This window comes from Fringilla coelebs (assembly GCF_963513975.1).
Source record: "Fringilla coelebs genome assembly, chromosome: 9".
NCBI lineage: Eukaryota > Metazoa > Chordata > Aves > Passeriformes > Fringillidae > Fringilla > Fringilla coelebs.
Window position 1 is genome coordinate 18,217,254 of NC_140067.1, and position 20,899 is coordinate 18,238,152.

The window sequence follows — 20,899 nt, forward strand, 5'->3', positions numbered from 1 at the left end:
TATTATATTAAAAATTTGAGATATAAACCACTAAGACTGAATATTACAAAGAAGAAGCAGCTGATACATAAATTTTTACTAGTAAGTCACCACTAAAGTCTGTGCTTCTAAAGAATGTAAGCCCCCAAATCTAAGCAACATCACCTTTCCTCCCTCTGTAGGACACCCTCTTGGAAGAAAACTGACAATATGTCCCAGACTGTTAAAATTAATCATGCTAATTAAAAAAGAACCCAATGACAGCAAATAATAGACTTGGATAAAAAGCATTATACAAGGAAAATGGTCTGGAAAAGTTCAGGCATGGTAGATACCAATCCAATGCCTCGGAAAGTAAGTAGGTAAGAAAGTTTGGAGATCAGGAAAAAGGCCCAGAAAACATAATTCTTTGTTAAGACATTTTCTGCATAGTGTCTATGCTGCCTAATACTGACAATCAAAGTACTTTACATAATCTGCATTTGCAAACAGTCCAGGGAAGCCTGCAGGTTACACACAAACCATTTGCCTCACGCTCCTTCCGACCGCAATTACTCGGCTCGCTCTTTCTTTCTGCCACCTGTAGGTGGCCACCATAAGCTGCACTTATCAAATAACTCATTAGCAGGGTTTTCAATACTGTCATATCCAGATAATTAGCAATTTATTTAAATAACCAATTTCTGTGGAAATAATTGCCATGGAATGCCCTGAACCTACTTTTTATAAACTATAATAAAAGTGTTAAGATAATCCCTGACATTTGCAAATGCCATTAGTTCACCTTTCCTTTTGATAGTGCTATGGCATTATGTTTAAACAATTACCTGATAACGTGGCAGTTTAATGAAACAGTGTAGCAGACACATCCTTCAAAATGACCAGAGAATGCATTTATATGCAGAAGAAAACCCAGCGAACAGACGTGTTTAGAGAGAAAGACTATCCACAGTTGTTATGAGATCTGCAAATGGGACACGCAATATTCAGCTCACTAAAAAATACAGGAAGTTCCCAGAAAGCAAGAGCAGGATGGACTTTGCCACAGCTTAAATGTTGCACAGCCCAGTGCTTCTGAAGATCCAGAGATGACTCTTCTCACTGCTCCCTGTTTCCCTGCCTGGTCAGTCCTTCCATCCATTATTACCCATTAATAGCCATTTACCAGAATCACTAACAATTATGTTCTATTTACTCAGGCTCTGGCTATTTCCAACTGAAAATTTTAGTTATTCAGGTACCAATGGAGAATTCAAGGGAATAGTCCTGATATGGAATAACTCTACATCAGTCAGCCTACACCATCAAACTAACGGCTACTTAATGTTTTGTGTTGCTCAAAAGTTTTGATGGGGAATCACCAGCTCTACCAAATCAATGGCAAAGGTTCTGCTGACTACAGAGAAGTCAGGAGTTTGTCACAAGACTTTAGAATAAAGTTAACGATTTTGCAGATTTGAAAGAACTTTTAGCTAACTCTGCTATAGAAGGCTCTTGATACCATATCAACTGACAGGATTTTTGCCAGCATATCATGACTGCCTTGATACACTGATAGTGTGTCAATAGTTCTTCTGATAACTACTGACCCCTCCTCTTAATTTCAAAGCTTTCATCAGATGTGATTCTGCTTCTGATCCATACAGAACTGAACCCAACCTCTGAATGGAAAAAAGAGGCAGTAATTCTGCTTCATATTTCCTTTAAAAAAAAATTGTACTCAAATAGAAAAAAAACCCCTTGAACTTCCATAATCACAGAGAAAAATCAGTGCCCTTTTTAGGATTTAATTTTACCATTTTCTAATTAACACAAATGATTATTTATGCTCTTTCAGCTAAAAATTCATAAAATCACCAGAGTTCTCATTCAATAAATGTTTAGTACTCATCAGAGAATTCTCTCAATTAAAAAAAAAAGCTCGAATCAGAGAAAGAGAGAGGGAAAAATTAAATTTTTCTTATCTGTAAATATTATTTATCCATGGAGACCTTAGGGAATTTTCACTCATATCACACTTCAGTAGGAAAAACCAAGAGGACAGATACAAATTGTTTTGTGAATGCTGCAAGAAGTGGTTAAACATTTCCCAACAAAGCCATTCTCTCACTGAAAACTACAGATTCACAAAAAGTCGATACTTCTGGTCGTCAGCATGAAACCTAGCAAAGCATTTTCTGTTGCAATTCATCACATGTTCATGATTTAATTTCACTCATGGTTTTTACTTTGGTTTGACCTGGAGCTGGAAGCTGTCTGGCAGAACGCTTTCCATGTTCTTTGGGTGGCTCAGGAAGCCCTGTCTGTGCCTTGCCTGCCTTGCTCTTGCTGCCCAGCCCGAGTCAGCTGCTCCAGTGTGGTGGGGCTGGTGCTGCTGCTGGAGGTCTGGCACCTCCTGCTCTGCAACCCTCCCCTGGCCAGGACAAACCCTGCCTGCTGCCCAGAGACTGCCAGCGCTCATCAATAAAACAAATAACAATACAACAGTAATGAAAAGGTAACAAAATAGTGCTAAAAACCAGGGTAAGCTCCTGACATAATACAGGAAAAGGACATGTGAATAGGACCAGTACAAGAGCCAACCAACAACCCATTTAGAAAATATTGCCCAGTTACCAGACAAGATCACTGCAGCCATCTCAAAGGGACAAATGAGTTCCTGCTGAATCCTTTCCCTCAAAAGATGTGAGTAGTTCACTTTATCATGGGGAAGGGCTTGCTGCCCTTTTCCTCCAATGCAGAGACTGACATTTAACCTGAAGTGTGGTAGAAATGGTTGAGGCTGTTTACAGATTTGTTCAAAGGCAGCCTTGCTCTGTCAGCCTGGGCAGCGCTCCCTTTGTTTGAGCTGGTTTTAACCTCCACAACAACCAGCACGGTCAGCACGACCCTGGAACCAGGAGGGTGTGTGTGTGCCCACATGTCCGTGCCAGTGCTTCAGCACATACATAATTCTAACTGCAACGAGGCAATTTAGCACAAGTAAGGACACACTGGAAGAGACATGGCTGCCTGCTGAGCAGGGAATTGAGGCTCCTACACTGCATATAAAAAGCCAAAATTACTGAAAAATGCAGTACAACAACTTTTCAGGCCATTTACAAAACCTGACTCATACCTTGTCCTGTTTAATAACCACTTGCCTAAGAAGTCCATTACAGAAAGGGAGGCAGAAATTCAGAAACTATGGCAAACTAAAGAAACCAGGCCTAGACAACTAGAAAGCTCAGAGAAAGTATTTCTTGCTTGCTTTACATAGCTCAAGTTAATCATTGTCCTATTTTGAGGTTTATCTATTTTATTGTTTATCCCTCTCTTTTATCTGTCTCATCCAGTTGCTGTTATGTAGTAATAAACAATTTTATTTTACGTACCAATATATTTAGATCTATTTATTTATACATAGATATATTAAAAAATACATTACAAACACAAATTTTTGTGAAACAAAAGACTCAATTTGAGTAGAAAACACTGTATTTGCCTGTGCATTAGTGTCTACATACATATCTACCACATTATTATTACATATCCATATAATCTGTGTGAGTATATATATACATGCACACTCAGTAGATGTATTTCCATATTCACATATACATAAAACAGTGGATGACACGTCCCCTGATAAAACCTGTTATTTCAACACTTCAAGTGAAAAGTGTTAAAATAAATGGCTCATCACATACAATGTGTTAAAATAAATGTTTATTTCAACACTATGTGTATCATAGCCATTTATTTCAACACTTCCCATTTCTCAAGACTCACACACCAAGAGTAGGAGAACTGATAGCTATACCTAAGGTAGCTGAAGCACACAGCCCTACTCTGCTTGCCATAGGATGAGTAGGAAGTTACTTGACACTTTTTTTCCTCCCAGCAATAAATGGAAACTACCTACCCTGCCTGTTCGTGGGGATCTGCATGTGCCTGTAAGCTGGTGGGCTGTGTCATCATTTGGAAAAAAGCGCCATACCCGAGTCTTCGGAGATATTTGGGAAGCAGGCTACTGCTACCAGGGTAGGGGTGGGAAAAGAAGCAAAGCATGGGGGCCTTTGAGAATGTCACCTTGCTGTTTCTGACTCTGACACAAAAGCATCTGGGCAGACAAAGATTTATGTGATCAGAAGCAAAACCTAGACCTGTTCATCCTGAGGGCTGGATGGGACATGATTGTTGCAGGACCAGCTATAATCTGGTGATCAAATTATGAGTTAGAGAACATCTGGGTTCTCACTTTACCTGCAGAAAACAGTTTATTGGGAGGATTCTTCAGCTCAAGACTTGCCTTATTAATTTTAACACAGAACCTGGTGGGTCTTTGGAGCAGCAATCTTCCGTCTTTAGGTGGTTTCCAAAGCACGAATGTAGTCATTGGAGGCTTTGAGCATTTAGGTTAGCGTCAGCAGCTGAACTCACTCCTACAAGCTGAGCTCAGACTTTACATTACAGGCCAGTGTTGGCTAGCATCAGTTTCTTTCTCTGCTTTATTTTGGGAGGAAGGCAAAAGACGCTCCCATTTTCTGGTAGCTCCTACTGGAGCCAGAGGGCACTATGCCTTTATAGGTCTGTCTCTAAGGGACAGAGGCAAGATAAGAATGAAAAAATTTAAATAATGCACAAAACCTCCACAAACTCAGAGTTCTTTCTGAGCAGTATTTACCACTAACTTGCCTGTAATGTTTTCTTACAGCTTTCCTCCTTTGAAAAACTTTAAAAGCATGATTAAAGATTTTCTAGGCCCTAGCAAGACAGTGTGGTTTTAAGAAGATAAACACTTGGAGGGGCATTCTCTTTTCTTTTTCTTGTACTTTTTCTTCTCTGAAATGGCAGATCTGTTGGTCAGAATGGACAGAGCAGAAATCCAAAAAACAAACTAATGAAACGTCAGTGAAGACTTTGCAACCAGCATGCCCTATCAGAAGACTGTTTTGCAGCCAGACAATGAAAAAATGATGAGACCACGGTTTCATCAGCTCACAAATAAATTCACTGCCTTGAGCCAAGCCACTTCACAGTGTTAGTTGCCTATATCCAAACATGTCTCTTCCTGTAAAATTATTTTCCCCGCTCCATGTCACTTTTGTCAGATAGAACACTACAGCCATTTTGTAGTAGAATAGTCTACAATGCAATTAAAGCTCTCCAGAAAAAACCCACAATGTTTTCAGCCTTTCACTTTCTTCAGATGTGATTAGTTCCAGAAAGAGCAGGTATCATTGCTCCTTTGTAGGCACTGTAGGTTATAAGATTAGTCCTCAGAGGTTGGCAACACATAATAAAAGGGCTTTATTCATAAACATCAATCAGTTTCAGAATGGCAGCTGCTCACAGAATGGAAATATTCTGCTAATAACTACTGTAGACATTAAAACACCGTATGACAGATATGTAGTGCTCATTACACAAGAATGCTTTCTTATAATTATGATTTCATAACCAGGTACATAAGTTTCTAACTATTTAGTTCCTTACACTTTGATTTTTTTTTTTTAATTTTTTGTTTTTAGGGCAGATATTTAAAAAATACTCTTTCCCCTGAGGGTGGATGACCACTGGAACAGGCTCCCCAGGGCAGTGGTCACAGCACCAGCCTGGCAGAACTTAAGAAGCATTTGAAAAATACCCTTGGGTACATGGTGTGACTCCTGGGGATGGTGCTGTGCAGGGCTATGAGCTGGACTCCGTGATCCTTGAGGGCCCTTCCAATTTAGCATATTCTGTGATTTTTAAAAAATGAAATTTACAGGACAACACTTAGTTTTCCATGAATGAAAAACACTCCCCCTCCAACAGAGAGGTGACACACTGGATTTAGTGGAGGCCCTAGATGTGCATAGATGACAATTTAAAATTTTGTTTTCTTTTTCTTCTTTTTTATAACCCTCACAATTATAGGAAATTTCATGCCATTTCTTTGACTGAGAACGTACTGAAAGCTGAAGAGTCAGTGGCATAATGGAAAGCAGAATAATTGCTTGTCCATGCTGTGTAAACTATTTGTGGCATAAAGGAAGGCCAAACCCTATTTGGAGAGGCCTTTACTAGCTCTGGATATATTACTGAGGGTTGCTAATTAAAACATGGTTATATCAGTCCTGCTTGTGACCAGCCACACAACTCAGTGCTGATTTCGAGAAGAAATTACACACCCATATCATAACTCTGCTTTCTGCATTAATAAAAAATAACAGCATTAATAGGCCTAAATATTCATTTGTTTGATGTATTCAGAGCAACAGAAGGGTGCAAGGGAATTTAGTGTATTGCTCTGTCAGATCACTTTAATTATCCAATGAGGGTAGCTCAGAGGGTGAGTAAGGGACTTAATTGATGTACTTACTCATCCCCTCAGCTTCCACTGAAGAAAAATGGTAGCAACACAACTCCTAAACTGCATTTGTTGGTCTTCAGTGATCAAAGTAAAGGCCAATTAACAGAAAGCCAGGGGCCCACAAAGCGTTTGTTGATTTTAAAATACTGATCAGAACACACACTGCTACTGTTAAACACACACCAGCAGTATCTGGCACTTGCACAGTGCCTTCTAGGAGAGGATGTCCAAATGCTATACAAAAGTATAATATTTTTATCTCCCAGATTAAAAGACTACACAGGGAGGCCTGGAAATATGTGTGAAGAGAGCAATTCCACCTGAGCAGAAGAGGCAGCAGTTGGTCCTCCTGGTCACAAATCCCTTGTCCCAGAATGTCCTCTTACCCTTTTCTCTAAAACTGTTTGTAATTTAAAGGATAACTTTTTAGAAGTATGCTTTGTAAATCAACTCAAGCAGTCTCCTCTCAGAAGTAAACTACATACTCATGTGCCAAGCACCTTATTCTGGAGGTTTTCATGGATGAGGTGTTATGCCCATTCACACCACTGCCTCAAGCATGGAAATCAAGCATGGAAACACAGGGGTTCACACAGGCATACAGGACTGTGGTTGACTGTTGCTGTCACCCATACACCCATACAGGAATTATTTTCTCCATCCTTCCTGTCTTTCTCTAACCTAAAAGAAAACATATACGATTCACTTTGGGGCCAGTATCTTTGGGCAAAACTGCGTTGCTTCTGTGTTTTTCTTGATTATGTTCAATTCTTAGAATTTTGAAGGTTATTTTAGGCAATCAATGTCCATACCAAAATGAAGATATTTGAGCTATCACTGACACAATACTGTGTATGGAAAACTCGAAGAGGAAAACTCACAAAAGCATAAATGTTCCATGTGAAACTCTAACACATCTGTTCAGCACTGGAAAGCCTGCATTTAAGTCCAAAGCACTAGAAAGCTGAGACAAGTGCATTTTTGGAATCAAAACAAATGATGGTAATTTAAGAAAATACTATGAAGCACACAAAGGCTGTACAATGCCATATGTTGCACAATTCATCTGGTAATCAATTTAATGTATATGCCAAGTTTACTAGAAGCCCAAATTGGCTTAAGTTCTTTACTCAGAAATTCAAAAAGTAAACTAAAAGCATTCCAAGCATGGTGCTCTTACAATTAGTAAAAAAGCGGATTTTTCTTTTTACCTACAGAACACACAAAAAATTAATCTCTTAAATTACCTCCCATAATGAATATACATCCAAACTTCACTTTTGATCAATAGCTTTCATAGACCCACAGTTTTAGGACATGGTTTGTTCTACAGTTTAAAAGATAAATGTGATTTTAAAATTATTTTATGCTCAATGTTTACTTCTGGCTTGTAGGTTTGAAATCATGTAGGTTTTATACTGCCATTTGTGATTCTATACACAATACACTACTGAAGATGTCATCAAACACAGATGTATAACCAACCTTGCAAGTACTGTGGTCCTAAATCAAATATGAATCCACCACTACAGTATTAAAAATACAGCAGAAATCCCTAATTCAAGTGGACAGTATCACCTATAAAGCCAAAATAAATGGTGTAGGATAATAGTTTCCAGACTTGGGTCACAGTGTCAATGCAGAGACTTGAGCTGTGCTAACTGACCAAGCTTGATCTTGCTTGCCAGAGCATGCTTGTCAATATTTAGCTCCCAGAGAGTATGTCATGAATCTTTACAAAAACTAGCATAAATACAAAATACTATAGCAGCTGCTGTGATCCTTTTTCTAACACTGAGATTAAATTGCTGAAATTTGTTTTGAGCTTTTTAAACCAGAAGATGTGTGCCATATACCTACTGTAACAAGAAAGTGAGAAACAGCATTAAGGGATTGCAGTGCTGTTATTAGGGCTTTAAAAATACATAAAAACACCAGATGCTTACATTAAGTGATTGGAAGATATTTTAATGCCAAGCTTAAAAATATCACTTTCTCGTGTAACATCAGATTAGAAAATGGACTGGGATTAAATAGCATACACCTGCATTTTCAAAAAGAGAAATCTAAGCTGCACCAGTAAACCCCACATCATTTACTTGCCTAACCACTGGAATTTCACCACAAAATGTAGGTGCACACTGCCTTAGGCATTTGACATCAGTGCATATACTAATATGTAAGGAATATACTAACCTCCAATTTCTGATGCATCAATGGAGTGGGAAAGGAAGCCACCTCTGAGAATGCCTGGCTCCTTACAGGGATGAGGGGGAAGCCCAGGAGTCTCCTAGTGAAGTGCCTGATGGTTAGGGGATAACCCTCAGCTGTTAGCACCGCTGCTTCCATCTGCTGTGCTCTCGGAGCTTGGCCTCTCTGGGACACGGACACACGTGGCAGTGGCACAGCTCAGGAGGGCAGTGCAGGCAGAGGGGGCACCACTGCTGCCTGCCTTCTGTGCTAGCCTCATTTGGGAGAAACAGAAAGAAATAGCAAAGGACGGAGGAGACAGAACTGAAAATGCCCAAGTTTGCAAAAGAGACTAAGAGTGACATTTTTTTTATGACCCTTTCACACTATCTGACTCTAACAGGAAGCTGCAGATGCCCTCAGAGCTGTAAAGTATTAAGCCTGAAAGAAAAGAAAAATAAACACACCGGAAAGAAATCTGTGTGCCAGCCCCACACAGAAGGGAGCTGCACACTCAAACTCCCCACAACAAGACGGAGCAAGACCTCCCTACATCTGGCAGGGTTTACCTCCTTTCTGGATACCTGCCAAGAACCGATCATCTAAAGTGTTTTTATACACAAAGATGCAAACAACATCTCCATTATACCAATAAATCAGATTGTACCACATAGTAGACTTTTCCTAATATTTCTTGACAAAGTAAAGTGCCAGTATATCTTCCTTGGAGGTCTGAATTTGTCAAATCCCACCTTGAGTAAGTTCTGAAGAAACTTCTCCTTTTATACATATAAAAAGGAACAGATTCTTATGAGAATTGTTTGGCAGTACCTTCTCTGACAGCACACAAAATTTATCAGTGCCTAGAATGAGAAGATTTCTCTGAGTACTCACTATTGAAAGCTAAGCAGCTCTTGAGTGGGCATGTATCCAAAAATTGGTGAAAACACTGCCAATTCTGGGGCACTCAAAGAGGTGAGCAGCTGACATGGCCTTAACAGCATAAGTAGAGTTATAGCTGACAGGAGTAAGATAAGCTGGGCCCAGTCAAAATCTGGACTGGAGTAACCACACATTCTGTTGGAAACCAACAGGTTGCTCAATAAGGTCATGAAACATTTGTGAACAGACACTACTGTAACACAGCTATGTCTTCACTGACATGCCTGCTTGCAAAAACCACACAGCTTTCTCCTCATTTTGAGCTGCCTGTAACAAAGTTCTTCACAGCATCAGCCTTACCTCGGTGCCGAGTCAGGCGTGGTACCACACATTCTATGGACAGACCTCATGCCATTAAAAACACCCTCTGCAGGTATCTGCAATGGATTTCTCATTCTGGACCAGTGGGACACTGTGCTCAACAGTTCTCCCTCAGCTCTCACTTCACCCAAATAACAGTGGCTCAATCCCTATGAGTGTCTTCTGGGATTTAAATGGAACTAAGGGACGATGGTTACATGGTGCATGTTAATAGGAAAGACAATTTCAATTATCCCGCAATGCAGAAACTGCAAATTGGTCATAAATTGGAAAACTGAATTCCAACAGCAGGTTCCCTAAAAGATTTTGTAGGATATGCTTGCATATCCCGTGTGTGAGCTGGACATTTATACAGCTCATTGTATACAATGAGGTGATTGCATGAAAAGGCACATTAAAATGCAGATTCCCTAGATGACTACTGTATATTATAGGCATTATTTTCAAAGGATAAAAAACAATGTTCTGATGGTAGTGAAATACATTTCTAAATGCTTCTGGTAATCATGTGTTAGGGATGAAGTGATGCCCAGTGAAACACAAGTCCAGAATCTACCCAGTTAAACAAGTTGCTCTGTTGTGTCTTCTGTATATTATGGGTGAAGTTAGCATTAGGATTTATTCCTTATTCAAGCAGGATACTAGAAAATACAGAATGTTAGCAGGATTTAGGTGAATAAAGATGTGTTCCCTGGTGAGTTCATAATAAATCATAGCTAACCAGTGGTAGAACTTTTCAAGGCTATATAGAAGCAGGACATCAGCATTAATGAGGTAAGTACATCCTTCTGAAACTGATTGGTGTAAATACATGCCTTGCATTTAAACTTGTTCCAAGAATAATTACTTTTTTTTTTTCCTAAACCCCTGTATCTGATTGTCAAAATATCCTGAAACAGGATTACTCCCAGCAAGCACACCTCCATGTAACTGTGAAACCCTCTCTTCAAGACACTGTGACCCATTTCTAAAATACTTCAATCAAGCTCTTTGTAAGTGGTGGGAATGGTGAGAGCCTCAAGATCCCCACAGAGATGCATAGGCTGTCGAGGCTGCTGGTCCAGAGGGAGGAGCTCGCACACAATAAAGAGGTTGGGGTGCTTTGCAGCAGTGCTAGGATCCCCACAGGGATGGGAGAAGACAGTAGTCACTCAGCCTATTCTGCAAGCACAGCTGTCCCCCAGAGAAAAGGAAGACCACGAAGAAGCTCCAGTCTAGTAAATGTTAAATAAAAAGTAATTTTTGTAATTATTTTTTAGCTCCTATTTTGATTTTGATCTGTAAATATGATGCTGTTTTTTTTTTTTCATAAATGCAAAAATGCGTTTGCTCTCCACATGAGAATATGCCCTCCACAGAATAAAGATGGGCCTACGGACAAGATATGCCACTTGGTGACTGGAGCACATCAATATGCAAAGTAATGCTGAAAAAAATGAACATAGTTGAGATACACCAGGTCAAACTCAGGGGTTTTAACCTCTGCTGATACAGTTGCTACTCAGAATGTCTTGCAAATTCTACCAGATTCTTGATTTGGTTTTGGGGTTTTTTTTGAGGGAGGGGGAGAGATTATAATTAGAGCTTCTGCTCTGAGTGACAGGTACAGTTTATAATTTCCACAGAAGGCACTTGTCTCATTGATCAGTCCTAAGTACCACCTGTACAACAAGCCCTGCTGTTGATTCGGGTATGGAATAACAAGTCAGCAGGAAAGATGATTATGGGCCCTGCACTGTCAGCAACACAGAGCTTGGAACATCGACCTGAAATCACAAGAATTGGGTCCCTATTTACTTTGTCAGGTCTTTCCTCTGCCTCCTACACTGAAGCTCCCTAAACTCTCATAACAAGTATACAGGTTTTAATCCATCATATACATACCCTGCAACAAAGCTTTGCAGCCCTACAAACCTACTTGAACACTACCACCTGGAGCCATCTTCTTTGTGCTCCAGTCCATGACCACACGCCTGTCACTTCTTCTGGAATGACAGAATGTACCTGTGAATCACCTGCACACTGAGAGAGGAAAGCTTGGCCCAACCCTAATTTAGTGATCCCCAGAGAAAGGTCAGTAGCCAGAGGGATCTTTGCAACCAGTCATTGGGACAGTACAGGTCACACAGTTCTCTCAGTTTAAACTTTTTAGTCAGTAGTAACCTTTCAGCTGTAGGAAAGGCTGAAGAGTTATACTGCGTGCCAGCACAGTTTCTAGGCCTCATTCAAGAATCATTTTCAAGTCAAAATAAATTTTGACTTCGTTGTGACTGTCCATGGGGAGAGGTGAGAAAGACTGAGACCTGCTGTAGGTCTCAGTCTTTCTTTTCAAACCTAGCAGTAGATTTCACCACAGTTTTTCTTGATTTTTACTATTTTAATTAATGTCCATTTGAAAATTTTGATAGTATTTTCATTCCTGTGTTAGAATAAACAAAAAAGTACTTAAGTGCCTAGTACTTTTCAAATAAATAATTCATAAGATACTGAAAGTAGTTAAATGACCTCTGAAATTAATTATAGCAATCTTTTTACAACAGAAAAATTTCAGTTTTAAACACAATAATCTTCAAAAGACATGACACAAATGAGATTTTTTTGGGCTGTATCTTTGCTTAAAATTAGAAGAGGTGATCCTAAGACACCTTTTCCCTAGACCTGACAGACATGGAAAGGATCAACTCGTGCTGAGGAAGTCACCTTCACTGGGTTTGATCTTGCTGATATTACCAGAAGGAAAGATTTTCTGCTCCTGACTGACTTACACCAACTTATTAGGCCATAGTTTACTTGTGGTACATTCATCTATACCTGTTACTGTAAATACAAGCCCCTGCTCCACCAACCTGCTTTGAAAGACTTTTGAAACCTGCTTTGAAACATCTCTTTTACCTTCTCTATTCATTTCCATTCTTTGTTAATCAGACTGTGTCTTCAAGATGCTAACTGTGAGAACACTCAGTACTTAATCATGTTAATCTATATCACTATATGAACAGATTTCCCATTTTACCCTCCTGCACCCAGAATAAACCTTCATATTCTTTCCCCCCTTGCTCTTTTCCCACAATCTATACTATAGTGATTTCCTCTTATTTTTCTCATATTATGTCGGAGAAGAATTTATGATTTTATAGGAATTGCTTTCTGACACATGCTTTTGGTTGCCGTGAGTTAGACTCAACACCTTAACAGTTACCTGTTTATAAAAAATCCCAATCAACTGTGAAATGAATTATTTCAACTGTACATGTTCCATATGAGCTCTGATAGAAACAGTAAATCCAGTGTTCAACAGCAGCAGTTTAGAGATTAACCTGATTACAGGCTATTAAACCAGGAGAATGTAGCCAATTGCATTTCTAGCAGCCTGCACAGAACAGCAACAGTTAATGATGATTTGATGCTTTTCTAGGACTTTGGAACAAATACTTGGCTTTTAGTCTGAGAGCAATGCTGGACATTCCTGTCTGATGCTTGGGGGATTCATCCAACTAACAGATACATTTGGTGAAGAATCTCATTCTAGTCATGCCCTCCCTTCCTAATTTCCCTTTTCACTGTTTTGTCGTCTTTGCCTGTTCCTCAGGGAACCGAGTGATTGATAGCCTAATCCAATGACTGTATTACAGCTGCCTCAACTTGGACTCTTTTCCTTATCATTAGCAGTTAGCCTATGGTTAAATTCACAGCTCACTGCTTGGTACAGCCCCTGAGATTTAAGGGTCTGGCCTTTAGAAAATATTTAACATAAAATTGAAATCTTGACATACTGAGAATTCAGTTCTCTGCAAGGCTTCTTTAATTAATCCAATGTACTGTACCATTGTTCTATATGAGGCTCTGACATGGTGAACTGTTACTGAAGCTCACAGAGATGTGTAATTCTAAATTAAACACTCACTTACATGTACCTACACTGCATTTGTTTCCCAAGTACATGTCCACAAATGTGAAAATTTAAATCCAATCTCTAACAATAATAAACCACAAACCAATTACGCTTAAGGAGTGAAGACTCGTCATTCATTTCAAGCTCAGAATGAGCTTTTTTTCAAAGTAAGAGGAGGAGAAAACACAGCTTTGTTCAAATGCTCTGTGTAAAGACTCCTCCTTCATTCTTTCTCCAGGACTCATTTAATCTTTTGGTGAATGAAATCAATTATGATCATTTTTAATCAACTACAAATAGCACCTGTGCTAAAAGTGCAAATTGTTTTCTTTGTGGGAATGAAATTGGCTAGAAAATATTAAAAATGGAAAAAATATGCTTAGCTCTCTGACCTTATCTAGAGAATAATACTTATTTTTAAATAGCTATAGGAAGGATGTAGACCTTGATCTATGCTGTAAACCTTTGCCCTACTTCCAGTCAGTCGATGAGCTGCAAGCCTCTATGAAAATGGCAGCTGAGTCCCAGATGAAAAATTATGCATCTCATAAACTGCTATTCTGCTGAAATGTCAAGCTATGGCAGGGCTGTACCTCAAATTCAGCACTTGGCATTTTCCTTCTGTCTGCTTTGTTGCCATGAAGCAAACATGAACAGTGAGGATTTGTGTAGGGCAGGTAGCAGGCGAGCTCCCTGTCAAAAATCTATTATTAGGGCTCTGATCTCCCCTGCACAGACCAGTGATGGCAGTACACTAAGAGAAATCAGACTGCTGCAAGGACAAGACAGAAAACAGAGGATCTTTGTGAATCCTGACATAATATATGCAAATAAGGGCTTTTAATGGCTGAGCTACATTGAACAGGAATAATAAAACAAAATTAAAATTGTACTATGGCATATATTTGTTTTTCACCCCTTTCCACACTGTTTTATAAGTATATGTTAATGTAAATAGTCTTTAACTCTTGGTAAATATTTATACTAAACAGGAGTGCCTATGCATACATACATTTTGTTTTGTTTCCAGTGATGGGCAGCTTTTCATTCATTTCTATTGACCAAAATCCACACTGCACTGCCACTGACAGAACTGAGTAAAGTGAATGCTCTTAGTTGTTTTTTTCACTTTTCTTTTAATGATGTGTCATTGAATTAAAACTAAAAGTCAGCCTTTATTATTATAACTTCAACTTTTTCTCTTTGAATATAATTCATACATTTCAGATTACAATATATGCCTCTATTAATAAAGTCAATATACATTTTAATTTAATAATTCCTGAAAAGCATTCCCTTAAATGTCACAATTGCTCTTGGACAGGGTTTTTCTGTAAAAACAGACAGCTCCACTAACTTCAGAAAGTAACTAAAATTCACTGTCTCTGCTGCTTTCCAGTAATTACACATTCCTGTGTTTAATGACTGAATCCACCACCTAGATATCCTCCTTCTGATATCCCTTGTGGGCAGCTATGAAGTTATAACACACAGCTTCCTGAATCTCTCTTTTTCTGGAAAACAAGCACATGTTCTTGCACTTGCTGTACAATAAATTTGTGCAAATAATGCCATAGTACTACAGCATATAATAAATGGAAAAAGCAATAACAGCACACAGACATGAGGCATTTGAACTGCTACTGTAAAATACTGCAATATTTCTGAAACAAAGCATTAAAAGAATACACAGTGAGTGCACCAGAGAGAGATTTGCTTTTAACCTAAGTTTTTCCTAAGTCCAGTGTATGGTTTTATAAATTTATCCCCTAAGGATTTGGCTTCTAGACAAAAACAAAGAAACAAACAGATGACAAAGAACAAAAAACCATGGAAATTCAAACAAAAGCTCTGCTCTATTTTGCCTGCAATAGATATCCCATTGTGCTGCAATGTGATGTGTTTTATAAAATACATCTGGAATATGGAAGCACAGTATGAAAGCTCATAGAAAAAACTTTTTTTAAAAAAAAATTTTAAAATACATTTCAAAGAAAGAAATCTTAGGGAAGTGTGCAGCTGCTGACAGTATATTAACATTTTTCAGAAACCTGGCAACTTTTTCTGGTATCTATAAAATACTAGAACAAGCATTTTCAAAATAATTTATACTTACACAAACTAAAACATGTTTTTCAGAGCCAGAGGTCATTATTCTTTGTGAGGATAAAACTCCAACCATTTGCCTCTTTTTAATAGATAAATACCTTGCAAATATTCTTCCCATGTGTAGGAAGAATTCATGACCAAATCTCACATGTTCTACATTCTCCAACCTGAAATAATGCTAGATCCATTTTAAAAGCTTCTTAATGGAAATCAAACTGTCTCTAATACTGCAAACACATATGACAGTTACACAGCTTGAAAAACTGTATCTTAATTTTAATATTTTTTCTTTCATCATAAAGGCTTTAACCGTATTTTGTATAGACTTTCCTTAACCATATTTTGTATGGACTTCATTAGGATAACTATGTTTTTTGAGTAATGGGCAGTTCCTGTAAATTTATTTTTAAAATTTTATTTTTAAAAAATGGATGAAGACTGGGGGATCCTCCATACACAATGTCCTCTCAGATAATCAGCCACAAAAATCTACAGGGTTTAGACTCATCTGATGCTCCACAGTGCATATTGGAAATTAATTTTATTTAGAAAACAACAATATATCAAAATTAAAGTGAAATTTTTCCTGAAAAAAAATTATATATATATATTTTATTTTTTTTTTTTGGTCACAAGGATAGAGGTAAAAGTAGAAGAAAAACCTAAGAGATTTTATAAAGCTCAATATTTGTAGGGCAAACTTGGAATCCAGGGGGCCCAGCTATGACCTGGGCTCACACCTGGGATTTAAATCTGGCTCTCCCAAGTCAGGCTCATGTTCAGGTCAGCAGACTGTGCTAGTATGAGTGTGTATCCTGTGAGAGCTGTTTCACTCTGTATTAATAATTCAGTATTGGCAGGGAAGTGGAGAAGAGAGAGACTAGCCTGGTAGTCAAACCTGGAATACTGGAATCCCTCCCTGCCAAAACCACCCAAGAAACAGGAGGGTAGAAGGGAGGAAACAGGGATGCTTCTTCCAGCTTAGCAATTTTCAGCTGATCAAATTAGATCAAAACAGGAAGGTCACTGCCCGAGCACTGGCTGGCAAAAAAACACTGACTGTGACAACTCAAAACTAACTGGGGCTTTCAAAATAATCCCATGAAGTCTCTCCTTCTTTGAACAATTGTTTAAAAAATGTTTTTAAAAAAACAGAGACAAAAGTCTGTTCTCAAAACATCTCAGGATCTGGCAATTATGTTAATAAACTTTTTTTCTTATTATTTTTCTTTACGTTAGATAAATCATAGGAAACTACGTGTGATTTAGTAATTTAAGAGGAATTATAAAAAAAATTCCTGCTTCAAAAATGAAGAATGAACCTCCCGCATACAGCTGCTTCTGCATGAGGCAGACAAGAAGAGAAGGGATGAAGAGGCCAAGGGGAAATTTTATATGGAAAATATTTTTTCAGTACATGGCCACATAGGAGGACATTTTTGAACACTGGAGGACAGGGAAATCTGTCAGTCAAAATGCTGGGCAGTTGCTAGGCCAGGGCACTAACCCATCTTTGTTATTTGCTCTTTGTTAGAAACTTTCATCAAACTCAGAGGAGGGAGTTTGCACTCACCTGGACAAGGCAACCTGCACTGCCCTAACACAGTGAATTTATAAATCCCTGGAGAACATTGGTCCTTTAAGAGACCGACCTCTTGTCCCGTGACCTGGTCACTGCCAGGGCCAGCAGACAGACAGAGGGGCTGGATAATGCTGAGGGTCACCACTATTGATTCAAGGTGCATTCCAGACCTCACCAGGACACTCAGGGGACCTCCACAGGGCTGGGGCCAGCTCCCACCTCACCCACGGTCACACAGCACCATGAGCGTGGCACCCTGAGGGACAGAACTCCTGCCTCACTCACTGTACCTCTGGGCCACGGGAGCATCGCTGCCAGTTCACAATCTATGCACATGGAAAAATCCAGAAAGCCTGATCCAGCTTGGCTGTGTGCTGTATCTGCCCTAGGTTTGTGCACAACAGAACAACAATGAACCAGCTGTGCTTTGGGAAAACACGCTGAAAATGAACCAGACTTATTGCTTCTATAATAGTGCTGTCTTTCACTTCAAAAATTAATTCTCTCTTGAGAGGAATTATTTGGAAAAAACAACAAAAACTTACTGACTCTATCAGATAATAAAATAAAACAAATTTACGCACATCAAAATAGAAACCCAATATGTTCCGCTGTGGAGCGACTTTGATGCCAAGACCGCGGAGCACTTCCCACCAAGCCCGTAGGCATGTAAGTGGTGTTCCTGCCATTCCACAGACAGGAGAAACGGAGCACGGAAAGGTCAAGTGTCTGGCTGCAGGCCACACGTCTCCGCCGTGGCACAGCTGGAACAGAGGTATGGCCACCCTGCCCCTCGCTCTGACAAGATGCCACGCTCTACCACTTTTTGTCTTCTTGTAAGCATGCTAGCTCTCCTGATTTAAAATTACTTCTCTGCTTTTGGAAATTTGTATACTGCTACACCTGACTGCTGAGCAGGAAGTATTGCAACGTGCCGCCGAGCTATTGACTTTATTGACTCCATGGCTTTCTTTTGTGCAAGGAGTTGTGGCATTGGGACCCAGTGATGACTCTTTCAAAACACAATACATTGACAACACTTTCAGTATTTTAAATATTTTTTAAATGAGCAGATTTGCATCAGTGGTAATGGTGTGTTCTAAAATGTAATTTTCTCTCCCCTCTGATACACAAAGCTTCAGGAAAAAAAGATTATACTTACACACATACACACACACACATATAAATATATAAATAAAATTAAGAAGCAACTTTTCTTTGGGTCCATTTAGTATTGCAAACCACAGAAGTGCTGGAATATCCTCACTTACAGCTGGGCATGCAGGTGCCACTGTAATTTACATTGCATGCATGTCTCAAATTTGTGACATAGACACACTTCTCTAAAATGCAGACATTTTATAGATTTTATTAGGCAGAATTATGGTAGGAAGGAATATTCACAAATTGCAACTTAAATGAGAAAATGTGAATGGTGTTACTTATATAAAATACTACTGCAATAGTTCTTTTATTAATTTTTAATGCACAGCACCCACTGTGACCTCCTTTATTCTCTTCCTGTCAACATGGCAGGCTAGAGAAATTGAAATGGGCTGTAGCTGTTCTCTTCTTGTTCCCCTCTTCCTCCCATTTTGCATATTATTAAAATATAACATCTTATTGGACTGTCACTGTGAAACCATTATGCGATAGGCATAATGATTTTTTCTGATTGTTATCACTTTCTTACTTTTCAGCATTCTCTAAAAAAATTCCAAATTCTATGTAGTTATCTAAGGCAGTAACGCAATTTGCCACTGAATATACTCATCTGAATTAAAGTTTGTTTAAAAGTCATCTTTTGCTACATTTACTATGGTTCTCTAAGGATAACACCAGTCACATAAAATAAAGGATATTTTTGCCTGTCTGGTCTCCTCTGATTACTTTTTTGGGGTGAGGTAGGAGGCGGGTCCAATAGAATAACGTTTGACTCAGTTGGGAGGATGCTATTGCTTCTTTTATGTACATTTACTGCTACCTTTATCACCAAGGAGACTAATCTCCATACCAGTAAAGCCAAGAAAGTCACAGTATTGTCTTCAGGGCCAAGTTTGTGTTGTCACGGCAACAGAGTTCACAAGGTCAATAGATTAATACATTAGCGTGCACCAGCACTGAACTGGAGCGTAAAAGTTTTGCAGCTGGTTTGAAAATTAAACTGTGAAGCAGGAGTTTAAAATATGGGCTACACAAGATATTCTTGTATATCTTGAGAAATGGGCTACAAAATATGCATGTATTTGCCTAATACTGTCTATCATTTTTACCACAGTGGGAAGAGGAGGAAATAACCTCTCTGGAAAAGGTACACTTAGTGGGAAGGAGCAAGGAAGGCTGGAGATTGGGCTATGAAACATACACTGCATTTGGATTGTTGATATTTCCCCCTGCGATGCCCTTTCATTAGCCTCTGTCTAACGTGGGGCCTGACAATTGTGACAGGATGAAAAATTTGAGGAAAAGCGAGGGTCACGAGGGAAGAGATTTCCTTCCCTCTCCAGTGACCCTATCACAGTATTCTGATGCAGTGCTTTACCATTAAGGAAAGGGCAACCCAAGAGCCTTCACACTTAATCTGTTCCATCTGTCATGACTTAGAAACATTGACCAGCAGTGAGCTTTAAGGACTCGGTGTGACTGCAGACATGATATTCTAGCCCACTACAAGGACCTCCTGATGTTTTGAAAGCCTCCAAGGAAGCACCATGCATCAAAAAGGGCAACACCTACCTGACATGCCACCATATGTGGTCCTCAGTCCTCGACCAACTGCTGGCCAAGGTGTGCTGTCTGCTTTCAGTCCCATCAGTCCTGACACAGTGTTGGTGGCTGTAACACCATCTGCGCCACCTGTGAAAGAAAAGGTCAGTCGCTTTTTGTTAAATCATGTGTATAAGAACAAGAGAGGATAAAATACTAAAGAAAACCTGTGAAACTCTAAAATAACTAGAAATTCAAATAAACAGCTGGAGAGCAAAAGCAACAAACTGCAAGGGGATGCACAGAAAGGTCCTTATGACCAATCCTGGGAGAACAAATTTAGCACTAGCTTCAAGGCAGGCTGCGTCAGCTGAAAGAGCTGTAAGGGCTATAAGACAGCATGTGGAAATGCTGGGGCTGACAGGCAGATCTCTGCCCTTCAGCTGTGTGGGGCAGAACCAGCTACAGCAGTTGTTCAACATCTGAAGGTACCCCAAAACAGTGGCCACCTCCTCCAAGCTTCTGTGCAGCAAAATAACCGAAGCAATGTGAGAAACAATTACCATGGTTCTAAATGATGGATTAACACACCTACTCGCAAACTTATTCACTGCCACGTTGTACATTAAGCTTGAAGACAAAAAAAATATATACCTTCAAGTAGAATATTTTTGTTTTCTCAGAACACACACACACACCATTTTCACTACTAAATATAGGAATAGGGGGATTTACAGTGGTATGGTAAGCATATAAATATGACAGAACTAAGAGCGTGCAGGGAAACACTATACAATTTATTGTTAACAGTCTAATGTGTCTCTTCATATATTGCTCTATT

General features: G+C 39.2%; 1 protein-coding gene across 2 annotated transcripts in view; it reads right to left on the minus strand.

Moving 5' to 3' along the window:
- Nucleotides 1–20,899, minus strand: part of DPYD (dihydropyrimidine dehydrogenase) — a 335,424-nt gene that overhangs the window by 68,672 nt on the left and 245,853 nt on the right. For both annotated transcript variants that reach the window (XM_084211421.1, XM_084211420.1), the window contains one exon: nucleotides 20,089–20,208. In XM_084211421.1, coding sequence (XP_084067547.1) covers nucleotides 20,089–20,208 — 120 coding nt within the window. The remainder of the gene's footprint in view (nucleotides 1–20,088; nucleotides 20,209–20,899) is intronic.